The sequence below is a fragment of the Globicephala melas genome, chromosome X, assembly GCF_963455315.2.
Source record: "Globicephala melas chromosome X, mGloMel1.2, whole genome shotgun sequence".
NCBI lineage: Eukaryota > Metazoa > Chordata > Mammalia > Artiodactyla > Delphinidae > Globicephala > Globicephala melas.
The window spans coordinates 36,872,476-36,884,634 of record NC_083335.1 but is presented as its reverse complement, the minus strand read 5'-3'; the positions used below and the strand labels follow the sequence as shown (position 1 = coordinate 36,884,634).

At 49.7% G+C, this 12,159-nt stretch overlaps 1 protein-coding gene across 11 annotated transcripts in view; it reads left to right on the top strand.

Annotated features, from left to right (window-relative positions):
* FRMPD3 (FERM and PDZ domain containing 3) overlaps positions 1–12,159 on the top strand; it is a 139,529-nt gene that overhangs the window by 100,922 nt on the left and 26,448 nt on the right. For all 11 annotated transcript variants that reach the window (XM_060292622.1, XM_060292625.1, XM_060292618.1 and 8 more), the window contains 4 exons: positions 2,128–2,264; positions 2,599–2,725; positions 4,759–4,848; positions 6,682–6,861. In XM_060292622.1, coding sequence (XP_060148605.1) covers positions 2,128–2,264; positions 2,599–2,725; positions 4,759–4,848; positions 6,682–6,861 — 534 coding nt within the window. The remainder of the gene's footprint in view (positions 1–2,127; positions 2,265–2,598; positions 2,726–4,758; positions 4,849–6,681; positions 6,862–12,159) is intronic.

The following is a 12,159-nucleotide window of genomic DNA, read 5'->3' as shown; positions in this document are numbered from 1 at the left end:
ACGGTAGATCTATCTTTCTTTAATTTCTTGAAGAAACTCCAGTGCTGTTTTCCAAGGTGGCTGTACCATTTTATGTAAGCGCCAGCCGTGTGTTAGAGTCCCAGTTTCTCCACATCCTCACCAGCACTTGGTGTTAGCAGTATTTTTGAAGTTTCCGTCATTCTAATAGCATGCAGGGGTATCTCATTCTGGTTTTCATTTGCATTTCCCTCATGACTAATGATGTTGAACACCTTTTCGTGTGCCTCCTTGTCATCATACAGCTTTTTTGGTGAAGTGTCTATTCAACTCTTTTGCCCACTTTTTAAATTGGGGTTGTTTGTTTACTTATTATGGAGTTTTGAGAGTTATTTGTGTATTCTGGATACAAGTCATTTGTATGTTATTTGCAGTTATTTTCTCCCAGTCTCTAACTTGTCTTTTCAGTCTCCAAAGAGTGTCTTTCACAGAGCAGAAGTTTGAATTCTGATGAAGTCCAATTTGTCGATTTGTTCTTTTATGGCTTGTGCTTCTGATGTCATATCTAAGAAGTCTTTGCCTAATCCAAGGTCACAAAGATTTTGCTCTTAGTTTTTTCTAGAAGTGTTATCATTTTAGGTTCTACATTTAAGTCTGTGGTCCATTTTGAGTTAACTTTTATATGTGGTACAAAGTATTGACCAAAGTTCTTCTTTTTTCCATATGGATATCCAATTGTTCCAGCACCATTGATTGAAAAGACCATCCTTTCTCCATGTAGTTGCCTTTGTGCCTTTGTGAAAAATCAGTTGCCTGTATATGTGTGGGTCATTACTGAACTCTCCATTCTATTCCATTGATCTATGTGTCTATCTTTATGCCAACATCACACTCGTTTGATTACTGTAGCTTTATATTAAGTCTTAAAATCAGGTAGTGTGTGTTCTCCAACTTTGTTCTTTTTCAAAGTTGTTTTGGCCATTCTAGGTCCTTTGCATTTCTATGTGAATTTTAGAATTAGTTTGTTAATTTCTACCAAAAACCTGCCGTGATTCTGATTGAGATTGTGTTGAATCTATACATTGGTTTGAGTCTTCCAACCCATGAACACAATATATATCTATTTAGGTCTTCTCTAATTTTTCTCAGCAGTGTTTTCTACTTTTCAATGTACAGGTCTTTCACATGTTTTGACAGATTTATCCTTAATTATTTCGTTTTTTGATGCTATTGTAAATGGTTTCGATTTTAACTTTAATTTCTGATTGTTGCAAGCATGTAGAAATACAGTTGGTTTTGTATATTGATCTTATATCCTGCAACCTTGCTAACTCATTAGTTCTAGTAGTTTTTTTTTTTTGTAGATTCCATTGGATTTTCTGCATAGATGATCACTGATGGAGTATTCCTTTTACACTCTCTCCTATGCTGTAGTGATACCACTGTGGCTCTCTAGTCTCTTAGCTCATCCTGGTTTCACCTCAGCACAATGGGCAACTGGTCTAACCAAGGCTGAATCCTTGATAGCTGGGATTCTGACCTTCAGGGTTTAGGGTTTGTCATACCTTTGGCCAGTAGTTCCAGGAGACCCTTTTTAGGATAGCATAGGGAAGACTGACTCATCACTGCTTTGATCTGCAGACCCCAAGGAAAGAATATCTGCCCCATCCCTGCAATCCATCTCTCACTGTGGGCTTCTGGGCCAGAGACCTGTAGAGAATCCCTCCCAGTGTCTCTCTTCCTTTGTTCCCATCTGAGCTGGTAGAGGAGCCTCCGATGGCTGGGGCTGGGGGGCGGTGAGTATAGGCCCCAGAGAAAAGGCAGAAAGGTCTCTTGTAACAGGAGGAAAGAAAGGGAGTGTTGCCATGTCTCACTTTTGCAGCGCCCTAGATGTTCTGACCATTTGTGCCTTGCCATTGTGTGTACCAGTCACTGAGAAGGGGGCTGTCCAGTATCCGCTGAATGAAGCAAATAGTGTCTCTGAGACCTGAGGTTCCTCTGTTACCTCTTCCCCAAGGGCAGAATCTTCCTCTTCCGCTTGATCTAGGATGCTTACTTACACCACGAGTTTTTTCTAGGATATAAGGGAGTCCGTGGGGTGGGGTGGGGTGGGGGATGGGGAGGGAACGTCTCCTTTAACTGACGGGTTTGGACTGCCCTCTCTCACAGAGTCGGAACGATGTCATCCGAGAACGCTTTGGAATGGACTCCAAGCCAGAGATGCTTTTGGGCCTTGCTGCCCTCCACATCTATATCACTGTCTCAGCTACTCGACCTAGTCAGAAGATCTCACTCAAGAATGTGGAGTGAGTTGCGCCAGGGCCCTTCCGGATGGGGGCAAATAGCTGTGTAGGGAGAAGGTGCAGTGGTTGAGCTGTGCTCTGCGTTTTAGGAATGTGGGCCTGGGATGGGAGTGAGAATTGGAATTCCTCACACCTAGACCAGGATGCCCTTGGGCTACAGCTTCTACTAGAGAACTGTGGCCAATGTTACTCGCCTGCCTCCAGCCCCTCTCTGTCTCTCTCTCCTAATCTCCATTCCTCCATCTCTGTCTCAGATTTCAGCTAGTTTCTGTCTTACCATTTTGCTTTCTCTGTCTCACCTTGTCTCTCTAATTTCTTACTTTTCTTCTGCTTTTAGGAAGGAGTGGGGCCTGGAACCCTTTCTTCCCCCCTCCCTCCTACAGGGCATCAAAGAGAAGAACCTCCGGAAATCTCTCTCTCAGCAGCTGAAGGCGCACCAAACACATCCTTCCAGCAGCACCAAGGTATCCAGAGTAGGCCACTGGGCACCCTGCTCGGGCACTAGTGGCCATGGGGGACTCCTGTGTGGTTTCCCAGCAGGTGTGGTCTTCTGGGGAACCCTCCCCACTGTTTTTGACTTGGATACACATCTAGCTTGGCCAGATATGGGGCATGATTGTGGAGAGGGGTTTTCCCCAAGCCTGAGACACCCCCAGAGACTGCTCAGTGGCAAGTAACTGGGAGAGCCCAGGGTCCTCAAAGCAAAGGGACAAAGGTGCAGGAGGAGAATATTCTTGGGTCGTTCCACCCATTTAGTCAGTGCTGATGAAGCACTTGTGGTGTGGACAGCACTGGACCCTGGGGAGACATGTTTCCCGTGGAAACAACTGCTCTGTCCCTCATCAGCTTTCTAATTCATCAGCCCTGGTACAGGGAATTCTGGGAGATAAAAGCCCAGCCCCATGGGGCAAGGCCTGACCTGGAGAATGGGTCGCCGGGTGGCGGGTGGAGGACTCAGGTCACTGCTGTGCTCTCCCGCGCTTTCCCACTCCCTGCCTTCCCAACCCCGCAGGCCCTTCTCAGGCTTGCAAGGCTCAGTCTGCTTGCCTAGGAGGCAGGCGGGTGGTGAGGGGCACCAGAATCCACATGCAGATGGAGACACTGGACACAGTTGCCCCCTTATATTCCACCCATGCCAGATTCCCTGCATTACCAACTAGCTTCTCTTTTAAGATGCAGATTTCCCCCGAGAGTTAAGCCATTCCTACTTTGCTGTGCATATTTAATCAGATTGTTTTCTTCCCAGCTGAGAGCTTCAGGGCTCCCAACCATCTCCTCAGCAAACACTTTTTCTGAGCGCCCCCCACCCCCAGTGCTTGGGCTGGAGATACAAAGATGAAGAAGGCCCGGTCTCTGCCCTCAAGTCAGGCACAGGCTGGTGGGGAAACAAGAGGCAGTCACAACACAGTGCGACCAGTGCAGGTGCCCTGGAAGCGCGGAGGAACAGCAGCCAGCGCAGCCTGGAGGAGATGGAAAAGGCCAGGAGTCGGTGCATTTGATGCCAGAGTTGGGTCTTAAAGGACAGATAGAAGTTTGTCTAGATGAGTTGCGGGGAGGAATACTTTCCCAGGCAGGGAGATCCAAAGAGAGCAGCAGAAACCAGTGCGGAGGGTTCAAGGAAGCTGCCTGAGTGGGGTGCGGGCAAGAGAGGAGGCCAAAGAGGTTGGCAGGAACCTGTTCACGGAGGGCCTCGTGTGCCGTGGAAAGGGGTTATCCTTCACCCTGTAGGCAGCATGGAGCCACTGAAGGCTTTAAGCGGCCAGTGGTGTGATTATGTTTTAGGCTGTTCCCTGTAACTGAAAATGTGGAGGGATGGAGGGAAAGGAGTGTTAGTACTGAAGGTAACCCGGCTGCCACCGTGATGCAAGTGGGGGACATCCAGGCAATGATCACGGGGCTAGAGAAGAGGGATGGGTAGGGTGGAGAGGGACTTAGGAGGTAGAATCAAGATGATCTGGTGACTGGTGGCCCTCAGGTGAGAGGCTGAGGGAAGAGTCCAGTGTGACTCACAGGTTTCTGGCTCAAGTGCCCGGGGGATGCGGGTACCACTGATGGAGACTTTTCTGTCAGAGGAAGAGCAGGCTCGGGACTTAGAGGTGCTCAGGATAAAGGTACTGAGTGCGACCCCCAGTTGGGGAGGGCCAGTACCTAGTGGCCATCAGGGATCTCAGGAGAGAGGTATAGATGTCGTGGGGTGTTGGAGTTGGGGAAAGGCGTCGAAATTAACCGAGGAACAAAATGAGTAAGCTGGATTCTTCAGGAATGAAGATCAGGGGATAGGAGGAGGGTTTAGGAAGGGAGATGGGATGCTAGAGTCTGGCAAGAGCTGTCCAAACTGGAACCTTCCTGTGGTTCTCCCGAGTGTCCCACAGTGGGGCTTTCTGACTGGTCTGACTAGTGCCTGTCCTAAGCTGTTGACCCTCCTTCCTGCGAACATGGGTTTGCTTTTCCTGTGCACCTCAAGTTTCTCATATTTCTGAGTCGGTTGTTTCCACAGGGCTCTGCAATTCAGGCCAAACTCCAGTATCTTCGAATTCTGAATGAACTTCCGACGTTCACGGGCGTTTTGTTCAACACTGTGGGCCTGGTCAGTGAGGGCAGCGAGGGGGAGGGAACCCTTCGGGGGCGCTTGTCCTTGGCTGGGGGGACAGGAGAGACTCCATTAGATCTTTCAGGTGGCATGCTCTGTCCTCTTCCTCCTTCTTCTCCCTCTTCCCTCCCGTGGTGTTCTGGTCCCGCCTCTGATAAAATGGTGAAAGTAGGAGGAAAAAAAATAAAATAAAAAATTTCAGGAATTCCCCGGCGGTCCAGTGACTAGGACTCCACGCTGTTACTGCCCAGGGCCTGGGTTCGATCCCTGGTTGGGGAATTAAGATCCCGCAAGCCTCGCGATGCGGACAAAAAGAAAAGATAAAATGTAAAGTAGGAGGCTATATTTGTTAACAGTATCCCTCTAGGCTCTTTTGTGCCCCCTTTTCTCAATTTCAGAGGTTAGCAAGCTTTTTTTATAAAGGGCCAGATAAGTGAATAGTTTAGGCCTGGCCGGCAGGCCATGAAGGTCCCTGTCGCAACTACTCAGCCCGGCCGTTGCAGCATGAAAGCAGCCGTCGACAACGCATAGACACATGGGCCTGGCTGTGTTCCAATATCTCTTTGTTTACGGGACACTGAAATGTGAATTTCATGTGATTTTCACATGTCACAAAATACGGTTCTTTTGAATTTTTTCCAAGCATTTAAAAATGTATAAAACCATTCTTAGTCCGTGAGCTGGACAAAAACTGGCAGAGGGCTGGATTTGGCCTGTGGGCCAGAGTTTGCCGACCCCTGCCCTGTTTCATTGCTCTTACCCATATTCCCTCAATCCCCTAGCCCAGACGTCCCCCCTCCCTGCCAGGGCCTTCACTATAGCAACGCTCCTCTCCAGTGGGGCACAAGTGGTCCCCCTAAGACTGTGCCCCAGGCTAGTTTACCCTAGTGAGCCTCGGTGAAAGGAAATTCAAATCATCTTGCTGACTGGATCCAGGTGCTTGTCACGCTCTGGGGAACACGCTGTCATGCTCGTGGGGCAACTGATGGAAAGCCGCTTACCGAAGCGTCTAGAGCAGATGGAATAGGTTCCTCGGGAATGATGCTAATGCCAGGGAATGGGCCGGCAGAGGGCTCAGGCTTGATGGCGTCGAGGAGCCTATCACGACCACTTAAGGGAATCCAGTCCATCAGGCGCAGAGGTGGCCACTTACATACTGGGATTCGAGGATTACGGAAAGCCCAGTGCTGAAATTCTTATAGGTCATTCCTCTGGGGTAAGACTGCTGTAATGCCTATTAAAGGGCAAATATCTTCTTAGGGAGGGAGGTCCCCCCTCCACTCCTCCAGTCATTAAGCGCCCAGTCAACCTTTGACACCTTGGGCAGAGTTACTTTGTCACTTCAGCTTTTAGCACCAGGTGAGAAGTGCAAGTTCAAGTGGCTGTTGGTGAGGGAGGGTAAAGACCAAACACAGGATGTCACCTGTTCAGACAGAGCACCAGGTGGGAGCCTTGAGTGGCCTGAGGCAACAAATGGAAAATCCCTGGGGCTTGGTAGGAAGAGGGTGCTTCCAAGGCGCCAAAATAAACCTCACCTATTTGACGATTTTGCTAGAACCAGCCCTGCTGCTGCCCTCTTCACTCTCCCTTCTGCTGAGGCTAATGTGTCCATTTGGACCGATGATCCGGGGCCCTGGCCTGAGAACAGGGGCATCCCAGACCATTTTCCCTTCGAGGTTGTCCTCTGGCCCTGGCACTGAGCTCCAGATGTTTCCAGACCTTCCAGCAGAACCGGTCCAACGCCTGTTTTCTGTTTCCTCCTCCCGCCTCCTCTCCTCACTTCCTCTGCCCTTCTTTCTTTGAATGCTGCCCACCACGCTGGGGCACCAGGATGAGAAGCAGTCGGCCACCACCCTCCTAGTGGGACCCCGTCACGGCATCAGCCATGTTATTGACCTCAAAACCAACCTCACCACTGTGCTGTCCGAGTTCAGCAAGATCAGCAAGATCCAGCTGTTCCGGGAGAACCAGGGCGTGGCCCGGGTGGAGACCAGCATCATGGATGCCAAGGTAAGCGCGGCTTCGAGGGGCTACTTCTTCCCAGGAACAGGCCTTGGGAACAGAGGAAGAAGTAAACTTGAGAAACAGAGTGTCAACCCATTAGGTGAGGTTCAGTGATTCTGAAGTGGTTCAGACCCTGGGCCTTTGGGGGCTCATCTTTCTTTCTGTTCTCAACCCTCTGGGACACTGTCTTGACCCCATATTAAGATCAGGCGGTGCTAGGGAAGGCTAGAAAGTGTCTGATCAACCTGTGACAGGTTTTCAGCAATGGGCAGGGGGATTGGGGAACTCGGAGCTACCTCCCAGGCCATTGCTTCCCAATCTTTCTCGTGTCACAGCACACAGAGAAAATTATATTCATGCAGGACACTGGGTTAAATGGACCAGCCCCGGGGACTCTGGCCACCCCAGGCCCCGCCTGGCTGCCCCTGAGGCTGAAGGGATATGTGCATGCCAGTTAGGGAGCTCTGCCGTAGGCGTGCACACTTGGATCCATGGATGAGAGGGTGTCTGAGTATGTGGACAGAACCAAGGGGGCCTGGGGAGACAGGGAGCAGGCAGAACCTCGTCCCCATTTCACCTCCCAGGGTCTGGCTCTTCTCGAATCTTAGAACCTTTCCCATAGATCAGCTCGTTCAGACTGGCAAGCAGCTGTCGCCTGTGCAGAGTCTGACAGCCGTGGTCAGCCGCCTCCTCCATGGCTCTCCTGTTTCAACACCCAGTGACCAGTGTGGGTGGCGGAAGGCCGGCCTGCCAGCTGGCGGATGCTCTTAGAGGAGGTGCAAGTTTCCTTTCTTAAAGGATTTCCCGGGGGGAGATATTGTTAGCAGATTAACAGGTGGAACGTTTGCTCTTTCTAAAAGAGCAAATTATTTATTTGTGTCTTTGTGAAACCCAGGAAGCTTTAATATGTTGAGTTTTCCACCTGTGATTCACAGGCTTCCCATTGGTTTAGGAACCTGCCCGGAGCTGATATTTCATTGGCTTGTGGCCACTTCCTCAACCAGTGATTGCTGCCCTCCTCAGATGTTGCTGGGTAAAAAGCCAAACGGACAGGTAGGGAAGCGTGGGAGGAAAGACAAGACATGCAGGGGAGATATGGCTTCCTGAGAAATAAAAAGGGTTTAAAACTAGAAACACCTTTCCAACCAAGTCTCCTATGTTCTACGAGTGATTCTCAATGTTGGCTACGCAATAGAATTTCCTTGAGAGCTTTTAAAAAATACAGATGACTGGACCCTACTCCCAGAGATTGTGATTTAATTGGTCAGGGTACAGCCTGAGCGTCAGGATTTATTTCTTTTTCACTTCCCAGGTGATTCTGTAGTACAGCCAGGTTTGAGAACCACTGACCTCTGGGTCCAAAGCTCTGGGAGGAACCAGCCCAAGCAGGGTCAGTGGATGTTGCCTGAGTGAGGAACACTATTCTCATTTCTAGGAGTGATCTGGCCACAGTTGTGGGCATGAATGCTGCCCAGGAGGGGTCTCGCTCTTAGTGGGGAGACTCACAAAGGCACATGACCTGCCTTAATCACACCACATTGGAACATGTATGGAGTTCTGGAATCAGACAGACCAGGTTCAAATCCCAGCTCTACCACTTCCTAGCTGTGTGGCCTTGAAAAGGTGTCTTAACTTCTGTGAACCCTGATTTCCTCAACTGCAAAATGGAGTGCCTTCCTCCATAGGTTGTCGTTCAGGATTAAATGAGAAAATGTAGGTAAAACGTCTTAGGACACTGCCTGACACAGAGTAAGTAGTCAACAAACGAGACCTGTTATTTTTCCGAAGCAAAACAGCAATGAGGAGAAGTTCATATGAAGTAAAATTTTGTAGGTAAGTGTGGTGTGGAACATGGAACAAAAGAAGAGGAAGGGGTTAACCAGAACTGGCTTCCCACAAGAGGGTATTTGAAGCTGGATCTTGAAGTGATAGGCATGGATTAGCAGGGAGAAGTGGGATGTGTTCACAGGAAGAGAGTAAGCACAGAAATAAGTAAGCCATATGTGCAGGTCGATAAGCATAGTTGCTTGACTGGAGAGGAGAATAACGAGAAAAGAGATTGGAGAGAGATTGGCAGTGGGCAGAAGAAGCTGGTGAAAAGCTTCGAAGGCCAGTCTGAGGAATTGAGAATCCTAGTGGGAATCCACCGTAGGCCCTTGAAGAGAGGAGTGACAGGATGGAAGCTGACTGGGACCAATGTACCAGATGGTTGTCTGCAAGGCTAGTGCCAAGCCAGGGAGGCGGGGAGGGGATCGTAGTGCTAGTGCAGGTGTGAAGTGACAAGGGCAGGGCCTGAGCTGGAGGAATAGCAGTGGTAATGGAAAAGAAAGAGTGAGGATGAAACGTAGAATCACTAAGAGTGCACGCGTATCCCCTTACACATTGCTGTCTTGCACACACAAAGCATAAGTCATACGTAACCCTTACTGCCTGCTGCCTATATCCTGAGTGCACTGAACGACAGTGCTGCGCACGCAGCACACGGACGGTCCAAATCGTGGGTGGGTGAAGAGGTGAGAGCCTACGTCGCAGGATAAACAGGACATCGTGTTGGTGCATGGAGGGGGCTACGAGAAGGTTGCACTTTGCTGAGTGAGTGCTGTGGAGGCAAGAACTCAAAGGTACCGGTCCCCTGGGACTCAAGGACCGTCATCTTGTACACTTACTCCTCCAGACCCCTGGATTCCGATTTTGTTTCCCTGTTTTCAGGGATGCTAGCATGAGGTAAGGCTACCCCAAAGCCAGTCCCCTCCCTAGCTGGCATCCCAAAGTGCTGGCTGTGTTTGAGCTCCCAGGGCACCCCAGGAAGGAGATGGGGCTAGAGCATGTCAAATTAATGCCTGCTGTACCTTCTCAGGGCTGGCCGTGCCGCCAACTCCATTCTCCTTTTCTCCTTTTCCATTTGAAGATGGCCTGGGCATATTTAATTACAGTTTTCACTCAGCTTACTTGCTCTTAGTGGGGCAAACGTGAGGTAGTATGCAAATATCTTTCTTCAGGAGACAGCACAGTCTGGGAATGAGACAGCTCTGGGCCACTACCATACCCCATTACCACAGGAGCCCGTAAGGGGGGAAAGTAAACCATCAAAGGAAAGTCCCAAGGGATCTCTTGCGGTCCAGTGTGTCTCCTCTTCTCGTGTTTGAGCCTCATTGCTCTCGTGCTTTCTGTCGGGACAAGCATTACATTAGACGTCATGATCATTAAAATTCTATTTAAAATAAAATGTTGTTCCTGAAGGTTTCTAAGAAAACCTATCCAGTCTCTTTGCTTGCCTGCCTTTGATTTGATTTTTACCCCTGCTGGCAAAAATTGCTTCTGTGTCCCTTTTGCCAGCTGCATTTGGCCGGTGCTGGGACCCAGTGGGCTGTGGGTGGATGCAGACGAGAGGCTGCTGATGTGCTGTGCTGAACCAGTTCGGGCTGTGTTCGGCCCTCTCTGGGCACAAGGTTTTGCCTTCATGCTGTTTTATTACCGACATTGGGCTGTATTGCGGGTAAGAGAGAAGAGGGGAAATTGAAGGCAGACAGTTAAGTCCATCAGCCAGTTAGGCACTCAGCCTCCGATCTGTCCATCGGCCAGCAGACCAGCCAGCCAGGCGGCTAACCAGTCAGGATGTCAGGCTGGGAGGCATTGTGCCTGTCCTGCAGACAGCTCGTCAGCAAGGACATCAGCGAGTCAGGCTACTCTGCAGCCAGCTAGTCTATCAGTCTCTCCATCAGTCAGCCAGCCAGTCAGCCTGTGCTTTGGTCCAGTGGTCTCTCATTCTGTTTGTCAGCCAATGCCATTTCCTCAAAGAAGCTCCCTCCAGCTTCTGAAACCAAAGTAGTCACACATGCACACATTCACACCCACCCATCCCCCCATCCCCCAGTCCAGGGTATTCTGTGTTCTGGTAGGTCTCTCTACTTTTCCTTCATAGTGCTTATCATACCTTGCAATCATATTCCTCTGTGTGATTATTTCATTTATGTCTTTGTGTTTTTTTTTTTTTTTTTTTTTGGCCACACCACGAGGCTTGTGGGATCTCAGTTCTCCGACCAGGGATTGAACCCAGGCCACCACAGTGAAAGCGCTGAGTCCTAACCACTGGACCGCCAGGAAATTCCCTTCATTTATGTCTTATTTCCTGATGGTTCATAAACTCCACGAGGGCAGGACCTGCGTTGGCCCCATTCTGGGATGCACAGCTGCACATCCCAACGGGTCGCGTGGTCCATGAGCCATCTAGCCAGTGCGTAGCAGCTTGCTGGGTGGACAGAGTGGGGCACGGGAGCATTTCAGTCAGAGGGAACAACATAGGTTAAGGTATGAATGGGTAAAACGACAAGGCCTCTCTAGCACCCTGTAAATGAGGTGGTGTTGCTGGAGCATACGGTGAGGGACGGTGGCGGGAGGAGGGCAGAGTTAGTGGGAGATATTCTTGGAGCTATAGGTTGGGTCACAAGAGGCTTTGTGTGATGTTGGAAGGCAGTGGGTTTTAGGTGATGTGCTATTAAAGATTTTAAGTGAGAGTTGTGTTTTAGGAAGACACTCAGGCAGCAATATGGAGGTGAAGTGGGTAGAGCCTAGAAGCAGAGAGGCCGATCAGGAGGCTACTGAAGGTCTTAAGGTTAGTGTGTCCCCACCTTTTCCATATCATGAAAATGCCACAATTTGTACGACCCACTGGAATAAACAGATGAGGCACCTTGTGGCCAGAGGCAACAGGACCCAGAAGCCGAGGGGCTCAGGATCTCAGCACACTTGTGACCCATTCACATATACCTTGAGAAGTTTTGGCCTTGGAGGAAGATGTTGAGGGTCCGAAATAAAGCAGTGGCAGCAGTGACGGCCATGATGTCTGTGAACGCTCTGGAGGCCAGCTTAGCAGGTCTTGGGACCTCATAGTAATGGCGGTAGCAGCTATCCATACCCAAACCTCTGTCATTGGTGGTAGGGGGTGAGGCAGAAAGGAAGGGCATCTTATTCTCCCCCACCCCCATTCTATTCCCCTTCTGTCTCTACTTTGTTGTACCCAGAGTTGACCATTCTGTTGTGATTAAGAAGCATGCATTAACTGGAGGTACAGACATCCCCTCTGCCCCTTCCAAATGATGACCCAAAGGTAACGTCTCATCCCTGGTCCCTTTCTCACTGGAGAAAGGAGACATTGCTCTTCCGAGTATGGATGGTTCCTTTTTTTTCCTGATGGTATTGAATGAGTTCCATAGGAGCATCGCTAACTCATTGCCTGTGGGGCAGAATCCGAATGCCTTACCGTGGTGTGCTGTAGAATTGGATGAACAATAACTATTAAACAAC